Source organism: Microtus pennsylvanicus, chromosome 8 (genome assembly GCF_037038515.1).
Source record: "Microtus pennsylvanicus isolate mMicPen1 chromosome 8, mMicPen1.hap1, whole genome shotgun sequence".
Lineage (NCBI taxonomy): Eukaryota > Metazoa > Chordata > Mammalia > Rodentia > Cricetidae > Microtus > Microtus pennsylvanicus.
Window position 1 is genome coordinate 60,641,235 of NC_134586.1, and position 19,091 is coordinate 60,660,325.

General features: G+C 42.4%; 1 protein-coding gene across 10 annotated transcripts in view; it reads left to right on the forward strand.

Moving 5' to 3' along the window:
• Positions 1 to 15,520: 15,520 nt before the first annotated feature.
• The window catches only part of Znf638 (zinc finger protein 638), a 130,796-nt gene continuing 127,225 nt past the window's right edge, over positions 15,521 to 19,091 (forward strand). For 5 of the 10 annotated variants that reach the window (XM_075983629.1, XM_075983631.1, XM_075983630.1 and 2 more), the window contains exon 1: positions 15,550 to 15,676. In XM_075983629.1, the coding sequence (XP_075839744.1) occupies positions 15,591 to 15,676 (86 nt within the window). In that variant the 5' untranslated portion in view covers positions 15,550 to 15,590. Of the gene's footprint in view, positions 15,677 to 19,091 lie in introns of all 10 variants that reach the window. The other 5 variants (XM_075983632.1, XM_075983636.1, XM_075983642.1 and 2 more) reach the window with 4 other exon arrangements.

Genomic DNA, 19,091 nt, shown 5'->3' on the forward strand with positions numbered 1-19,091 from the left:
GCCCATCTGTACTTGGAGGGAGGGGTAAATAAAGATTGAGAAAAGAAATAAACAAGTGACAACAGACAGAATTGAGAGGGCATCCAGTGAGTATTGTGAACTGCCCTAAATTTGTTATTCAAAGTTCTTCTATACCCCAATCCAAGTGCGGGGGAAGGCAAAAGATTTCTCTACCATGATACAAAGAATAAGCAGACATAATTACCTCCTCACGTCTCAAAACATCAAGTAACCACACCCTATATTAAAACATCCTTTTGTCTAGGCAAGACATCCTGTTCTATAACCTTGAAGGAACAAGAATAGGTCTGAACTCTCTGACCTTTAGTTACGATGGAATGGACTCACTTCTGTGAGCTAACACCACAAGAGTTAGCCCCTTTTGCACATTCCCCTGTGCAGATGGCTGGCTCTTTAGCTTCTTTTTTTCCCAGTGGGTTGAGGGCTTTCCCTGGACCACCTCTTTCCTTTTTTGTAGCTTTCAGATATTTCATCTGAAAAAATGGAGAGTATTGTCTTGTTCTCCTTCCCTTTTCTGGAGCTGATGACCAAAGGCTCTAAAGAACAAGATGCGGTAGGGGAAGGAGAACAGCACCTGCCTGAGACAAGTCCTAAGAAAAGGTGTGCTCTTGGGCTATATAGAAATCCATCATTTTGATGAAAATATTATCCCAGTGTGTTTTTCAAATAAAAAAACTGTTTTATTGGTAATAGGATAGATGTATGGTGTATGTTTGTGTGCTTGTGTGTGTAGGTGCATATGCCCATGCTCCTCTCTCTCTCTCTCTCTCTCTCTCTCTCTCTCTCTCTCTCTCTGAGTGTGTGTGTGTGTGTGTAGGCCAGTTGTCTTCCTTTGTTCCTCTTACTTTTTTATTTTTTCTTATGTGTTCGGCTATTTTGCATGCAGGTTGTGTTTATACCATGTGTCTGCCTGGTATCTACTGAGCCCTGAATAGAGTGTAAGATTGCCTAAAACTGGAGTTACAAGTGGTAGTGAGTCACCATGTGGGTGCTGGGAACTGAAACCAGGTCCTCTGGAAGAGCAGCCAGGGCTCTTTACAGTTGAGCCAGGTCTTTCTATCATTTATTTTTTTGATACAGGATGTCTTGCCGCACCTGGAACATACCAACTGGCTAGAATGGCTGGTCAGCAAGTGCCAGGAATCCTTTGGTCTCTGTCTACCCAGCACTGAAGCTATAAGTATGACATCATCATACGTGGCTTTCTATGTGGGTGATGGGCAAACACTTTACTGACTAAGCCATCTCCAGACCACCAGATGTGTGTATTTGATGGACTGCCTATTAAAACTTTTAAAAATCAGTTCCTTATTAATTAACTTTTGTGTTATTTCTAACATGAAAATATAGGGTTATTGTCTTTACAAACAGATCTTCAAAAAAAGGCATCGGCCTAGAGAGTGGCTCAAAGAGGAAAGGTGCTCACCACCAAGTCTGAGGATCAAGGTCCTATCCCTGGAACCCACATGACAGCAGGAAAGGACTGAATCCCACAAGCTCTTCTCTGACTTCCACATGAGCAAACACATAACTTTTTTTATTGCCGTGATGAGACACTGTGATCAAGACAACTTATAAAAGACAGTATTTAATTGGGAACTCACAGTTTCAGAGGATAAGTCTGTGACTATCATTGTGGGGAGTGTCACAGCAAGCAGGCAAATGCGCTGCTGGTGAAGTAACTGAACACTTAAATCTATCTGCAAGCTGGAGTCTGAAATAGAGCATGGGCCTAGCGTGCACTTTGGAAACCTTAATGTCCACCTCCTGTGACACACCTTCTCCAACAAAGCCACACCCAATCCTTCCCAAACAGTTCCATCAACCGTGAACCAAGTATTTGAGTATATTAGCCTATGGTAGCGCTCTCTCTCTCTCTCTCTCTCTCTCTCTCTCTCTCTCTCCCTCTCTCTCTTTCTCTCTCGTAAGGGGGACAGAGTTTCTACATAGCCCTGGCTGTCCTGGAATTCACTATGTAGATCAAACTAGCCTTGAACTCATGTTGGGATTAAAGGCTTGTGACACCATGCCTGGCAAGGCCATTCTCACTCAGACCACCACAGCAGAGTTAGGAGTTACATCCCAATGCCCACACAGAAGTTTTAAAAATTCTCAATAGGGCAATTTTATCTGTTTCCCTTTCATTTATGTGGTGTGTGTGTGTGCTTGTGCATGCATGCATGTATGTATGTATGTATTTCTGTGTGTTTGTGGGTGTGTGGGTCTTTATGTGTGTCTCTGTGGGATATCTGTTTATGTAGGTGAAGTGTTGGGGAGGCAGTCACTTTGTGTTGTCTGAGTTGGTTTCAGGCTTGTGGAATCAAGTGATTGATTCTCCTCCTTTGGCTGAGCTTACAGGCATGTGTCAGCAATTCCTTATGATCTATGACTTGTTTTACTGTTAAAAATGGCTGTCTCTTTCTCTCTCATCGGCTACTTTGACTGCATTTTCTTCTAATATACAGGCAAGTATAAAAATAGTCCGTAATTTATCCATTTGTTTAGAAACTGATGTGGTATTCAATGAATTTCCCCCAAGATGGTTAACAGTTGTCTCCATAGAATGGTCTGGAACAATCTATATCTAATTTCTTAAGAAGTGGATCTAGGCCGGGTGGTGGTGGCGCACGCCTTTAATCCCAGCACTCGGGAGGCAGAGGCAGGCGGATCTCTGTGAGTTCGAGACCAGCCTGGTCTACAAGAGCTAGTTCCAGGACAGGCTCCAAAACCACAGAGAAACCCTGTCTCGAAAACCAAAAAAAAAAAAAAAAGAAGTGGATCTAGGTGTCACATGCCTGTAATCCCAGTCCTTGGAAAGCAGATGCAGGGGTATAGTCAGTTCAGAGTCAGCCTGGTCTACACACTGAGGTTCTATATCCACTCCTTTCCATCAGAAAAAGTCAAATGCAATACTGTTTTCCAGTTCCCTTGTAGAAACTAAAGGAGATGTGACTCTGAGCTTAGAATGTAATTCAGCATCTACTAAGTCTCCGTACAGCCAGGGAAGGTCACAGAGCCAATAGCTGCTTCTTTCAAGCTGGCCAAAATGGACATAGCCTAGAAGGCAAGGAACTGCATGACACCTTATGAAGGCACTGCACACAAGGTAATAATGTTCTCCTAGGTCCAAGGAGCTGGCTCAGTCAATAAAGTGCTAGACCTGAGTTTGGACCCCCAATACCCACACACAAAAGCCAGGAATGGTACAGTTCACTTCTGTAACCCTAGCACACAAGGCATGGAGACAAGCAGATCATGGAGCTCACTGGCCAGCCAGTCTAGCCAACAAGGTGAGTGCTGTGTTCAGTGAGAGACTCTGTCTCAAAAGAAGGTGGAAGCCAAATGTGGTGGCGCACGCCTTTGATCCCAGCTCTTGGGAGGCAGAGGCAGGAGGATCTCTATGAGTTCAAGGCCAGTCTGGTCTATATAGTGAGTTCCAGGACAATCAGAACTACACAGAAAAACCCTGTCTCAGGGGGAGAGCAATGAAGGAAGATACCTGACAGTGACATCTGGCCTCCACAGGCATGTACACTCCCCAAAGAAAGCAAAAACAAAAATCTCAAACAAAAGGAAAAAAAAGAATTATCTTTTCTGGGGATGAGAAATTAGCTTAGCTAGTAATGTGCTTGCCATGCAAGAATAAGGACTTGAGTTTAAGTCCCAACTTGATTTTTAAAAAAAGATAGGCATGGTTGCACAGCCTTGTTAACCCTGTACTGGGGAAGTGGAGACGGGTAGATTCCTTGATTTCATTGGCCATCTATCCAAGCTGAATCAGTGAGTTCCAGATTCAGTAAGAGATCCTGTCTTAAAAAATATGATTGAGATTGATGGAGGAACATATCTCTTGTGTGTATATATACGTGTGTGTGTGTGTATATATAGACATATATATGTTATCCTCTTGTTTCTTGATATATACATGCACAAACACACAGATACACTTTACATGGATATATACACGTATATAATTTGCACACAAATAATAGTCTAGATATATTAGCATACAAAGTGCTGAAGACATCTTTTTAAACATGAGCATCATGTATAATTCCATCTGGGCACATGTGTACAAGTGTAGTCAAAGAGAGAAAAGCATGGGAAGAAGCAAAATGGATTATCTCTGGGATGTGTTATTTCTGGGATCATTTGTCATTCATTTCATATTTTCCTGTGCAACTGGATGAAAAGTAATTTGATCTCTAGGGCATGAAAAGAAATGACTAGGCATCAGTTGAATACACTCAGCAGAACTGATTAGCCTAAAAATAGCATTTTCTGATGTCAATAGTATGTATCCAATAATTAAAGTCATGCATAGGAATGGTGCAATTATGGAAGAAGACAGAATGAGAGGCAAGAAAGGCCTAGCCAGAAACCAGCAGACAGGCCAAGAAAAGCAGCCCAGTAAAAGCTTTTATGAAAAGATATTGCAAAGGTAGAAAAATAAACACAACCCATAAGTATTTGGTATCAGAATTATCGAAGAAAGAATAGAATTGTTAATAAAAATGACAGTAGTCAATCTCCCATATCTCAAAGAGCAAAAAGGACGGGAACTGAAAAGTGGCTTTGAATCCCATCATTGTAAGGCCACTGGTGCCTCTGGAGAGAGCAGTTTCTATGGAGTGGTGGGAATAATGGACAATGAAGAGTGAACAGGACTCACTGCAGAGTGAAAAGAAACACGAGTTCAGAAACCAAGAGGGAGAGAAAAGAGCATTGAAATCTGAAGGCAGGGAGAAGATGGAGAAGGGGCAGGCCAGTAGGATGACTTGGGCCTTTGTTGAGTGTACTGCAGGCTTTTGTCTCTTAGGGAGGTGGGAAGGCAGAATGGTCATGTTCCAGGATTTGGAGCCAGGCTGCTGACTTGCAGCACAAAGTTGGGAAGTCCTACTCAGGCTTTGGCTTCCGTGTTTGTGAAGTGCTCAGGAGAGCACACAGGACCCTGCCACTAAGCTTTCAGCACCAGGATGCCTGTAAGCTCTGGCCTTTTCCCTGGGTGATATCAACAGCTTCCTGTTAGCAGTCATGCCCAGAGTGTGATCTGGGGACCCTGAGGTTCCACAAGGCTCTTTCCTGGAGTCTGAGTGGTAAATAAATTCACAGTACAAAGGCATGGGTAGCCTTTTCACACTCACTTCCTTCTATATGGTGGAGCTTCTTAGAGACACCACAAGCAGAACGGCACAGAGACCAGCATGGAAGCCCAGCTATTATTAATGAAGGTGAACATGGAAAAGTTTTTTTTTTACAGTTTAAAAGAACCATTCTGTTAGTGTAGTTTCATTGCATTTTTAAAGCTATAATTATTTTTATAAGATGTACTATTCATGTTAATATTTAATGGACAGATTTTTGTTATTTTAGATAAATGAAAACCAAATGTTTGAATTTTCGGTGTTTAAATTTTGATGTGGGAAATATTAGAAGTACATTTTCTGTGTAAATAAAGCTCCTGGAGATAACAATGATTTTTTTTTCAATAGGGTCTCATAGAGTTCGGGCTGATTTTGAACTCACCAGGTAGCCAAGGATGACCTTGAGTTTCTGATTCTCCTGCCTCTACTATCCAAGTGCCAGGAGTATGAGCCTATCCTACCAGACTCTGTTGTGGAGTGCTGGAGATTGGCCCAGGGCTTCATATTTTACTGAGTATACTATAACCCCAGCCCAGTTTTTAAAGGCATGGAAAAGAAGCTAATGCTAAGAATTTTGAGAATAATTGCTCTGAAAACTGAATAAGACCTGGGAGAATTGAGAAATTTGTATGCCCCTTTCTAGCTAACGTAAGACCATTTGCTTTTCCTGAAGAAAATGACTTTTTCACAGTTCTAAATCTTTTGAAATGGTTTTACTAGATTTTATTTTAACTTATTCATTTTCTCTGTCTCTGTCTCTCTCTGTGTATGAGAGAGAGAGAGAGAGAGAGAGAGAGAGAGAGAGAGAGAGAGAGAGAGAGAGATTGTGTAAGTCTGATGACAATTTGTGGAAGTTGGTTTTCTCTTTCCAGGATGTGGGTCCTGAGGATCAAACTCAGATTGTCAGTCTTGGATGCAAGTGTCTTTACCCGCTGAGCCATCTTGCAGGCTGATTCTTCACTGAGCTTTACCCAAATGCCTACCTTTCTTTAACTGTCAAAGCTGCATGGTTTTAAGACACCAGTAATCTATCGTGCTGACTGAGAGTGATGTTTGTCCTTGGCCTTCTCTCTTAGAAGCTGCGTGGAATCAGCCACACTCAAACTCCCCTGTGACCTCTTTCTTGTTCTCTAACCGCAAACACAGCAATAGTTGCACTTTAATCTTAGCCAAAATGGGAGAACAAGTCTGTTTTCACCTCCTATCAAGCTTTGTAACCTGGGCTCTCAGTCAACATTTCTTGCTCACAGTTTCACAAAGGATAAACTAAGGTGTTTTCTTTCTTGTCTTTCTTTCTGGCAAGCTCCTGTCTATCATGGTCAGACTGTCTGAGCGACTGAGTGAGGAACATGACACTTGTTCTTCATGCCCCCATCTCTTGTACTCCTCTGGGGTCGAGAACTAAAAGGTTTTCTTTGCATTTCTGGTAGCATTTTGACCAGATTCTAAGCCATAACATAAGCTTGTCTGCACCCTGTAAACACCCCACAATGGTCTACAGCAGTGCTTCTCAACCTTCCTAATGCTGTGACCCTTTAATACAGTTCTTCATGTTGTGGTGACCCCAACCATAAAATTATATTCATTGCTACTTCATAACTGTAACTTTGTGGCTGTTATGAACTATAAGGTAAATATTTCTTAAGATAGTGGTTTGTTGAGGGTTTGTGACCCTACAGTTTGAGAACCACTGATCTACAAGGTCTCTCTGATGTTCATTTGCAGCCTAAACCCTATAGTAATTCTGCAAGGTATACTTTATCCCATTATATCAGTTATCGTTGTCTAAAATATTACTCACCAACACCCTGTTTTAGAAATGCTTAGTGGCTTGGATGCTTTTAACATGCATCTTGTCCAGGTAGCTGGGTCCTGCTCTGCTGTAGAAAGCCGCCTTGGCACCACCAGGAAACAGAGCTCCTGAGCAGCTTATGGACACATCACTTACTTCTACTGTACTCTGATTTTTTTTTTCTGTTTGGGGTCTTGCAGAAAATACAGTTGTAAAGAACTGGACAGAATTAGTAACTGTGTGGCCCTTTAGATAAAGGGGAGGGAATCAGCAGTCCAGAGTCCAGGCTAATATTCCCTAGCAGGGCTGGCCAGGAAGTATAATCCCTCCTTAAACAGCCATCATCACAATGAATCCTCTATGAAAAGTAAGAATGGGATTAACACCACTCCTAAAAACGCAGATTTGAAGCTCTCTGTTGACACAATCACTGAACTATAGGGAACTATTCCAGAGAACAGCTGCATATCAGTAGGTTCCGTTTTGTTGTTTTCTTAAAACATCACCAGGTATGAACATAAGAGCTAGACGATCACTTTCCAAGGCTAGGGTACCTGGAGAAGTACATTTAGTGCCTGTCTTGTGAAATCTTTTAGACTGTCATTCAGGTTTCCAGGTCTGTAATTTCAGTAAAGAAACTTATAGGAAGTTACAGTTGGGTGCTCAACAGTCTAGAAAATTCTGCATTTACAAAAATATTTAGACACACCTCAAGACCATTTAAGGTTGCTATTAAAACAGAATTGAAGAATTACTATCTGCAAAGTTTTAAGCCTTACAGAAGTATGGTTTTATGTAGTGAGGCTGTACTTGAACTTTTTCTTTTAATTGAAGAGGAATTCTGTTTCTCTGAGACTTTTACTTATGTGTCCAGGACATTATAGTTAATAAAATTAGGCAGGCAGTTTGTTGATCCCAGGCAGCATTTGTGACTGTTGAGCAAGTCTTCTTCGGCCATAGAAATGTGCTAACCTCCCCAGGACATTCATCTCAGTTCTTTGCTGACAGGACACTAGTTATCGTATAGCCTGCATGGGAGTGTGAGGTCTGTGGCTATTTTCAGCTCACCCTCTGGCTTGCTTTCTAACCTTGGGAAAATCACTTCTAGGCCCTGTGCCACCAACCTGCCATCTGTAAATCAGGGCTGGTTAGTGACCTTCCTCTGGCAGAGGCAGAGGAGTCATGACTTCCTGAGTTTGGTGATTAAGAACTTAAAGATGCTCCCTAACAGAACCGTGTGCACATTTACTCTTCTGAACTTTTCTCACAGACCAGCCTTTTTGAACACTCGATACTTTTGCTCTAGTGTCACTTCTTCAGAGAACACAATGCGCTGAGGCTATTAAACCTGAGCATCCGAGCCTTTCAAACTAAGAGAGGGTGGGAATGAAGTTTTTCCACCTCACATGCTCATTTCTGCTTCTGTCTTTATCTAGGGTGCACTTGGACTCATTATTTACACTGGATTTTGAGTTTTGTGGATTTATTCCTGTATTGTTAGTCAATGGATAGGAATCAATATTATCCAAAACAAATAAGATGTTAAAGTCATATTTAAGACTGTTTATCTTAAAACACATCTGTATTATGCTATTTTCTTATCTTTGAGAAGCTACAACATCTCATCTTGCAGCCTAACTGAACTCATCCCAAACATTCAACCCAGACATCCACATCCTTTTCCATGATTACCAATACTTTTTATTTTAAAAAGCTTCTTTTTATTTAGGTGTATGTACGTATGCTACAAGTATATGGGTGTCTGAGGAGGCCAAAAATGTCATCAGATCCCCTGGAGCTGGAGTTAGATAGTTGTGAGCTGCTAGATGTGGGTACATTTATAAATGCTGAGCTATCTTTCCAGCCCCCAATTACTAATAGTTTCTGGGAGTATTCTCGTTTTTGTTGGGGGAGGGCAGGGTCTCATGCAGCGTAGGCTGTCTCAAGACTCACTATACAGCTAAGAATGACCCTGAACTTCTGGTCCTCCTGCCTCTACCTCCCAAATGACAGGCTTACAAGGGTGCTCCAGACCCAAGAAGGATTATTTTCTTCCCTCTTTTCTACTTGAGCCTGTTTCCAGATGAGGTCTTTTTATTGTTCCAATGGCTTCAACTTCAGTTGATGTGGTATTTCCCTCTGTATGCTGTGATCACCATTAATGAATAAAAAAAACTGCTTTGGACCTATAGCAGGGCAGAACTTAGGTAGGTAGGTGGTGCAGGACAATTGTCTATATTCTGTCAATTATGTTTTAAATAAACACTGATTGTTCCATAGCCAGGCAGCAAGTATAGGCAGGACAACCAGACAGGAAGTAGAGGCAGGTCAATGAGAACAGGAGAATTCTGGGAAGAGGGAAGCTCCTTCTGCAGTCCTGTCCACAGAAGCAAGATGTGACTATGCTGCTGAAAAAGGTACTGAGCCATGTGGCTGACACAGATAGAAATAATAGGCTAATGTAGGTTATAGGAGTCAATAAGAAGCCTGAGCTAATGGGCCAATCAGTTTTATAACTAATATAGACTTCTATTTGAATTTTTGGGACTTAACAATTGTGAGAATCGGGCAGAACGAAAACCTCAGACAACAGGCAGGGCAAACTAAACTGAATGCTGGGAGAAAGAAGGGCAGAGTCATAGAGAAGCCATGTAGCCCCACTGGAGACAGACACGCTGAAACTTTACCTGGTAAGTCACTGCCATGTGGTGATACACAGATTAATGGAGATGGGTTAAATTAATATGTAAGAGTTAGTCAATAAGAAGATAGAGCCAATGGGCCAAGCAGTGATTTAATTAATACAATTTCTGTGTGATTATTTCAGGGCTGATCGATTGGGAACTAACAAGTGGCCTCCTTGCAACATTTAGTTTCTTCTGTGTTTTCAAAAACAAATCCATTCACACAAAGTTTCACTGAAATTTTAAGGTTAAGGAAGATAACTTTAAATTCATGTTTTTTTTCTTTAGAACTGAGTTTCCCCATTCTATCACCAATGATTTCCCATTAGCCCCTCAATCAATGCATAGCCAGACTCTCACTGTCCTCATACCTCTAATCCCCTTCTTACTCAAAACCTACCTAAAGTTCTCACAGTTTTTCATATATTGCTAGGACTTCCCATGCCCATACTGATGTAGCCTCATTTTATACCCAATGGCTTAGCAAGGGGTTTCCCCAGACGGATTTTGCCATAAGTGGAGTACTGCTGTCATGCTACTAAAACTTCCCCACATTATAGTGTATGCTTGTCTACATTTCCAAACTATTTTTTTCTGTTATTTTGAGACGGGGTTTCTCTGTGTAACCCTGACTGTCCTGGAACTCACTCTGTAGACCAGGCTGGCCTTGATCTCACAAAGATCCATCTACCTCTGCCTCCCAAGTGCTGAGATTAAAGGAGTGTGCCATCAGCACCCAGCCCAAACTAATTTTTATATGTTTATTATTTTGTGTATACTTCATTAATGAATGTTGTCCATGCCATCTACTTTAATATATATCTTCTCAATTATTAGATATGCAGGTTGTTTCTAGTTTTAGCTTGATTTGCATTACAAATAGTGCTGCTATAATCACTGTGTGAAAATAGATTTTTTTCATTTGAATTATTTTGAGTAGGTGTATTCCCAAATATAGATCAGGTTAAAGTGAGTAATTTCACAGATCTTGTACTTTGCTACAGTAGTCTCAAAAATGGTTATTCTGCTAAATAATTTTATCAGTATGTGTTTATACATTTTCTCTAGCTTCATCAATAGTCTTTCTTTTCTTTCTTTTTCAAGACAGGGTTCTCCATGTAATAGCCCTCAGTGTCCTGGAACTAGTTCTTGTAAACCTCGCCTTGAACTCACAAAGATCCACCTGCCTTTGCCTCCCAAGTGCTGGGATTAAAGGCGTGCACCACTACCACCCGGCTACCAATGGTCTTTCTTATAATTTTCAGTTAGCATTACAGCAAGGTTAAAACTTTCTTCAAGGTTTATTTTCTTCTATAAATTCTTTGGTCCAGACCTTGACTCTTGTTCAGAGAATCTGAGTGTTCATTTTGTTTAAAAATTATACAATTCTTCCATTGAAATACCTAATTAAACAAATAGTAGTATATTTTGAGTTGTGCAGCTATCACCACAGCCAACTGTAGAACAATTAATTGATCATTTTCCCTCAGAAAGCAAAAACTAACCCCTCAAAACCAACCCCCACTCCCATATTCTAGTCGCAATCCTTTCTAGTCTTAAATAGCCACTAATCTTTCTATTTCTATAGTTGGGTCTATTTTGACACTTCTTATAAGTAGAATTACACAATAAGTGATTCTTATTGAATGACTTAGCACCCATATTGTTGCAATCAGACTTCAGGCCTTGCTATTATTGAATAATGTTCCACTATGGACATAGTTGATTATCCATGCACTAGTCGATGGGTGTGTGAATCATCATCACTTTTTGTGATAATATTGCTATGCCTATTCAGTCGTTGTGGGGCATGTGTTGCCTTTGCTGTGTATATATGTAAGAGTGCAAATGCTGGGTCATCTGGCAACTCTTTAACTGCACTAACAATGACAGGAGTGTCTTGTAAAATAGCTATCCCATTTTACATCTTTATCATCAGTATATACCGGCATGTATCAGTTCCAATTTCTTCACATACAGGCTATATTAACTGGCTAGAACTATCAAAACAAAATGCCACAGGCTGAGTGGCTTAAACATGGGAACTGTAACATGAAGGGGCCCTGCTTGTTGTTGGGGTTTTCTGTCCTGCCCTTTACCCCACAACTGTTTGGCCCTAAAGAAAATCACACATAGGTCTCCATAAATTATAAGCTGATTGGCCCATTATCTCTAGCCTCTCACTGGCTAACTCTCACATCTTGATTAACCCATTTTTCTGATCTATGTTAGCCATGTGGCTCAGTACCTTTTTTCAGTGGGGCTGATCACATTATGCTGCTTCGGTGATCTAGGCAGGAGTGGGAGGAATCAACTTCCTCCTTCCCAGAATTCTCCTGTTCTCATTACATCACTTCTACTTCCTGTCTGGTTTTCCAGCCTATATTTCCTGCCTGGTCAATCAGCATTTATTTAAAACATGATTGATTGACAGAATACAGACAATTCTCCCGCACTAGGGAACGTCATTTTCTCACAGCTCTAGATGGTAGAAATTCAAAATTCAAGATGTTTGTCAGCAGATGACATGGTTTCATGTGTTTGTTTTAGCAGTGATCTCCCTGCACTCAGGATGGCCTCACACTCGTTGCAATCCTGTCTCAGCCTCCCTAAAGTTGGGCTTATAAGTGTGCACCACTGTGCCAACACTCACATCACATGGCCTTCTCTTTGTGTGCACATACGCCTATCTCTTCCTCCTCTCATATGGACATCTGTCCTGTTGGGTTGGGACCCTGCCTTTATGATGTCATTTAACCTTAATTACCTCTCTTAAAGGACCTTTTCTCAAATACAGTCACATGGGGGCGTTAGAGCTTCAATATCCAATGTTAAAGGATACAATTCAGTCCATAACACTTGACACTTGTTACACTATTTTCTAAATTAAATACACGATGACATTGTTATCTGTTTATTATATATATTTAAAATTATATGCATTGCACTGTAAGTGATACAGTTTTAATTTGCATTTGCTTGATGACTACTGTTTTGATTTTTTTGGGGGGGTCACTGTGGGAAAGAACCTGACAAACAATTCGAAAGAGGAAAGATTTGTTTTGGGTCATGATTTTTGAAGCTTCAATCCATGGTTCCTGGGCTCCATGTGCTGGGGTAGCACACCACAGCAGGAGGAGATTCTCCACCTTATGAGGCTAGGAAGCAGGAAAGAGGTAGGAAGGGGTTAGGAAAACACAACTTTCTAAAACATCCTGGAGACTCAGTGCTTCTAACTAGGTACCCTCTTCCACAGTTGTACCATTTCCTGGTTATTTAGACTTTTAATCTCTCAGTGCTTTAAGGAAGGACCTCATCAGTCAATCACATCTTCAATTTTCTCACATCTCCAATTTTCCCACTTCTGAAACACTGCTTCAATATTTGAGGACCTATAGGGCACATTTCATACTTAATGTGCCATACTTAGCAGCTACTAATGTTAAACATATTTTTAAGTGCTTATTGGCATATGTATGTCTTCTGTAAAGAATTATCCCTTCATATCCTTTGCTCTGATTTATTTCTTTGTCATGTCATATATTATTTTTATTATAGGTAATATGTATTATAGATTACTGGGGGATTAACCATAGGAAACTTTTTCTAAATCTTGGGGGTAGTGATAGACTTTTAAAAATATATTTTAATTAATTCATGAGAATTTTATACATGCATAGAACATATTTTGATCTTATTCACCCCGAACTCCTCCCAACTCTTCCTAGATCCATATAGAACCTTTCCAACTTCTCCCAAGTTTGTGTCCTAATTTTTAAAATAATAATGACAAACTTTCTAAGAAAGGTTAAAAACTAAAAACTCTAAAAAACATTTAAAAATCAATTAGTTTGACTAAGTGAAAATGAAAACAGTCATTTGCCAAAATATAGCAAATTAAGCCAAAAAATAAGGTGTGTAAAAGACAAAAATTAATAACAATGGACTAATTATTTATTATACACACATCTACACAATACATATAAAATCTGCAATTTTAAAAAGGCCAACTAAAAAGAAAGATAAGCAAAGGTAATGAACAGACCATTCATTATTATCCAGATAGTACTCTACATAAAGAGATGTATTGTGGGTAATGAGCAGACAGACAGCTCATTATCCAGATAGTACACTCCATAAAGAGATGCACTGTGGGCAGGGACAGCTCATAGTAAAGTGCTTGTCAAGTACACCGAGGACCGGACCGAAAGGACCTGAATTTGATCCAGAGCACCCATTTAAAGAATTGAGCATGGTGGCTCAGATTGGAATCCTGGTGCTGGGGGGCAGAGACAGGAGGGTCTCTGGAGCTTGCTGGGCAGTCAGTCTAGGTGAATCAGCAAGCCCCAGGTCTGCTGAGAGAACTTGTGTCAAAAACTAGGTGGTCAGTTTCAGTGGGGTGATACCCACGGGTGAGCTGCACAAACATAAGTGAGAACCTGCACACATGTGTACCCTCCCTCAAAAGTAAAAAATTAATAATAAAAACCTCAAAGTTATGTAGACTGCTGTGATGCCTAGGTGGGAAAAGGCACTTGCTGCCAAGCCTTCACAAGCCGAGTTCAGCATGATGGAAGGCAAAAACTGACCCCAGCAAACTGATCTCTACACAAATGCTGTGGTACCTGTTCCAGTGTGCATGCATGTGTGAGAACACATGAAAGTAAATAAATTTAATTAAAACATTAGGATGTGATGACCCAGACACCCTAATATACTGATTTGTGTATGTTTGTGTGTTAGATTTCCTTTTCTGTGACAAAATCCCTGAAACAAATCCCAGAGGGAAAGGTTTATTTTGGCTCATGATGTCAGAACTTCCTGTCCATGTTCACTTGCTCTGGCGGTCTTTGGCTCTGTGGTGAGACAGGCAGCCATGGCTAGAGCAATTCACCTCATTGCCACTCTAATGCAAGGAGAAAGGAGTCAGTCTTTGGAGGGCGGGGCTGTCATGATCTCCTACCTCTAAGTGTGCACTATGTTGAAAAGTCAGACCTTGAACACGAGCTCGAGGGGGACATTTACAATCTTCAGCCATACCGAGCTAAAAAAGAAAAATAAGCAAAAGTAATGAGCAGACAGACAGTTGGTATACTACATAAAGACATTATTCTGGGCACGTCCATGCAAGCAAACATTCACACACATAAAAACAAATACATAATACATCTTTCAAAAATAACAAATGCCTGCCTGGTGGTGGTGGCCCAGGCCTGTAATCCCAGTACTCGGGAGGCAGAGGCAGGTGGACCTCTGTGAGTTCGAAACCAGCTGGGCAGCAGAGTCTACAGTGTGAGTTCCAGGCAGCCAGAGCTGTTACACAGAGAAACCTTGTCTCAAAAAACTAAAACAAACCAAAACACAAATACCTGACCAAAAAAAAAAAAAACAACCTTTGTTTGATTCACAGTTTGAGGGTCACGGTGGAGGTCAAAGCATCAGGAGCATGCGGTCACACTGCGCCTTCACTCAGGAAGCAGAGCCATGAATGCCGGCGTGCGGTTCCATTTCTCCTTTTCAGTCCATGACACCGCCCTAGGGACAGAGTTGCCCACAGTCAGGATGGGCCCTAGTATCACCTCTGCTTACCTAGTCTAGAAACTTGCGCACAGATGTGTCCAGAGGTTTGTCTTCTGGGTGATTCTAGACCCTATCAGGTGGAGTATTAACCATCACGCAGTCAAGACCAATTTGTGTAAGAAGGAAAGCGCCCTCCAGATCAGAAGCTTTTCCCTCTGCTGGTCAGCTCTGCTCTGAAACCTCGCTGAAGCTTCGCTGAGCCCTGAGCGCCTGGAGAGACCAGGGGGCCGGGCCCCGCCCCAGACTTCCCGCGCTCTATGCCCATTGGCTGCCTTGTTGGTGGGCGGTCCCCTGCACGGGGCTCAACGCCTAAGGACGCGGCAGAGGCAAGGGGAGGTGAGGCAGGCGCTCGGAACTGCGCGGACTGCGATGCCCAGGGCTGGCGTTCCCGCAGCGACGCCGAGCCCCACGTCCGGGGCCCCCGGGGCGCTGCAGGTGTCGGACTCCCTGAGGCGGTGAGCGCTCCCCTCGTCCCTCGTGCCCCTTGCCGCCTGCGCTAGGGCTCCAGGGGGCGGGCCGCCAGGCCCCCGTAACTGTCAGTCACTCCCTGGCTGCAGCCCAGAGCGCTGGGCGTGTGGGAGGTGGCTGGCTGTCAGTTAAAAGCTAGGGACGTCACGGCCTGCGCCCTTGGCGACACCACCCCCTGTGCAGCACAGGCTCTTGGCCCCAGGCGCGGCCACACTCCCTGGCCAGTCTGGACCCGCTCCGCACGAAGATCTTGGTCGTGCGAAGGAGCGCACACGCCGGGGGGGTGAGGGGCTGGGGCGGGGGTACTGAGAGGACAGGTGGAGGGGTGGCCTTGCAGCGTCGGTGCAGCAAAATGGCCGGGATGAGCTTGGCTTTGAAAATCTTTCTCTTTAAAAAAAAAAAAATGACACTTGCATAACTTGCGTGGCTCATCCCAAAATAGTTTTGATGTCAAGACGGTAGAGGTTCGAATGTAAGACCGACACATCTCCCCACCCCGAAAAGAGTAACTTTCGAGCTCTCTTACTTGGTTAGTAATTCTGTCATCAAAGAAAGTTCCGGGGGGGGGGGGGGGCTGCTGCGGAATCTCGGGGGGGGGGTGGAGCTCTTGTCTAGTCGGCAAAGCTCCCTGAGTTCCATCCTCAGCACTTAAAAAATATTGAATGGGAAAAATCAAAGGAACCATGCACAGCTTTGGGGACGTTCATGAAAGGCCGTGTTTTTCCACGTGTGTGATTTCACCCACTGCCACTCACCCAGGTTTGGATTCTAAAAGTGTTTAATAGAGTCCCCCCACCCCACCCCTGCCGCCAGCAGAGGAAAGGTGGGCAGCACCTGGTAGTTGGAGTAGCTGACCATCAGCTCAGCATAGGAGAGGCAGCGGCTGTGCTAATCAGGGCAGAGACTGGCATGTTCCTTGAGTCACAAGGGGACACTGTTTGCATGTAGGCGTTGTGGGCACTAAGTGGAAGCGACCGCTCCTGTGGTTCATCATTCTGGCTGGAATCTCCTTTGATTTTCTGGATGGAGCTGGCTGAATGAACGTTTGGAGTGATGAACTGCATTGCTCATACTCAATCCAGCTGGCTTGCAGTGCCCTCTTGCACGCTCCCAATCTTTGGGGGTGTTTGTGTGAATTCTTGGGAATGGAGAGAATGACAGGCATTGTGGAGAAAGGGAATGCGTTCGTGTTATGTCATCCTTGGCTCCAGTTTTTTGAGTCACGTTCTGGTGGCACTGTTTCAGTCTGCGTTGCCCTTTCTCGGGCCCCTGGGTTGGCTTGAGTGAAAAGGAGTACCAATTCTTATCCAGTACGTATTAGAGAAGTCCACTGGTGACATTAGGTGGCTTTTTGTTTGTTTGTGCTGTAACTTAATCTGAAGTCTTCAAACACTGAGAGTAGTATGGACTTCTAAAATGAGTGCATATTGGAGATTGTGGAATAGTACAGTTACTGTTTTTATGAGGGAGGGGAGCTGGAGTGGACAAACACTAGTTTTATTCAGTAAAAGGAAAAACTTTGAATGCACCCTTTTGAAACCAACATTGCTACAGATAATTTGTTTGCAAAATCAAAGTGCTCTCTTTGGGGTAGTTTGAATGGGAATGGTCCATAGCCTCATGCGTTTGCATGCTTAGCGCCAGGTGTTGAACTGTTTAGGAAGGATTACAAAGTGTGGCTTTGTTGAAGGTGTATTGCCACTGGAAGTGGGCTCTGAGGTTCCAAAAGCCCACACAAGGTCCAGTCTCTTTATCTGTGCCTGCTGCCTGATGATCAGGATGGAAAGCTCTCAGCTGCTGCCCTAGCACCATGCCTGAGTGCTTCCTGCCATGATGTTAATGGACTAACTTTGTAACTATAAGCAAGCCCACAGTTAAATGCTTTCTTTTCAAAGTTGTTTTGGTTATGGTGTCTCTTCACAGCAATAAAACAGTAACTAAGCTGGGCAATGGTGGCGCACGCCTTTAATCCCAGCACTCGGGAGGCAGAGGCAGGCGGATCTCTGTGAGTTCGAGGCCAGCCTGGTCTACAAGAGCTAGTGCCAGGACAGGCTCCAAAGCTACAGAGAAACCCTGTCTCGAAAAACTAAAAAAAAAAAAAAAAAAAAAACACAGTAACTAAGACACCTCCTAATTTATATTTTCTGTTCACCTTGGTTTCTCATAGGCTTAAAGATCATGTTTTGCTGTCCCTACTTGTCAAGAATTTTGGTGTCTTGCTACTTAAATTTAAGTATATTTTAGGAAGAGAGGTTATAAAATGTAGCATTTCTTTACCTTTGCTTCTGAGAGTAGTTTATAGTGATCAGGAAAGCTTAGTAATGTTTACAAGAATAGAATGACTTAACCTCAGACTGAAGGGGCAATCCTACTCTACAAATCCTCAGACTGCATGCTCAGGCTGAATCCTCAGACTGAATTCTCAGACTTCAGGTGAGCTCCTCTCCTGCCTTATATTCCTCTCTCCACCCAGTCATATCTCTTCCTGTCTCCACCTCCATAGTGCTGGGATTTTAGGCCTGTGACTCTCAAGTGTTGGGATTAAAGGTGTGAGATAGCACCACCTGGTTCTGTTTCTCTTTTAGACTGGAGCAATTTCTTGTAGTCCAGGGTGACCTTGAACTCAACAGAGATTCACCTGCCAGTCTCTGAGTGCTGGGATTAAAGGTGTGTGTCACCACTGCCTGGCCTCTTTGGCTAACTAGTGGTTTAGCTCTGCACTCTTATCTTCAGGCAAGGTTTATTTGTTAGATTACAAACAAAATATCACTATAGCTGGCAGATTTCTGAGTTCAAGGCCAGCATGGTCTACAGACTGGTGAGTTCCAGGACAACAGGAATACACAGAGAAACCATCTCAAAAACAAACAAACAAAAAAATTCTGCTGAGCGGTGGTGGGTGGCTCACACATTTGGGAGGCAGAGGCAAGAGGATCTCTGTGAGTTCAAGGCCAGCCTAATCTATATAGTGAGTTCCAGGACAACCAGAATTAAGTAGTGATACCCCTTTTCAATATACATACAAAATAAAAGGGCTGAAGAGATGGTTCAGCGGTTAAACGCATTGACTGTTCTTCCAGAAGACCTAGATTCAATTCCCAGCACCCACATGGAAGTTCACTACTGTCTGTACTCCAGTTCCAGGTGATCCAACACCCTAATGCTAATGTACATAAATTTTTTTTTAAATTAAAGTTTAAAAAAGAATATATTAAGTTGTATAGTTCTTAAATGTCTACTATGATTTGCATGCTGTATCTCATCCAAAATAATTTTAAATGTCAGAATAATCACTAGAATGCAACTTTGCACTTTGTTCCCCAAATACTAAATTTGAAGTCTCATATTTTTGGTAATGTATCATCTTTCATTAAAAAAATATTGCAAAAATACAAAGTAGTA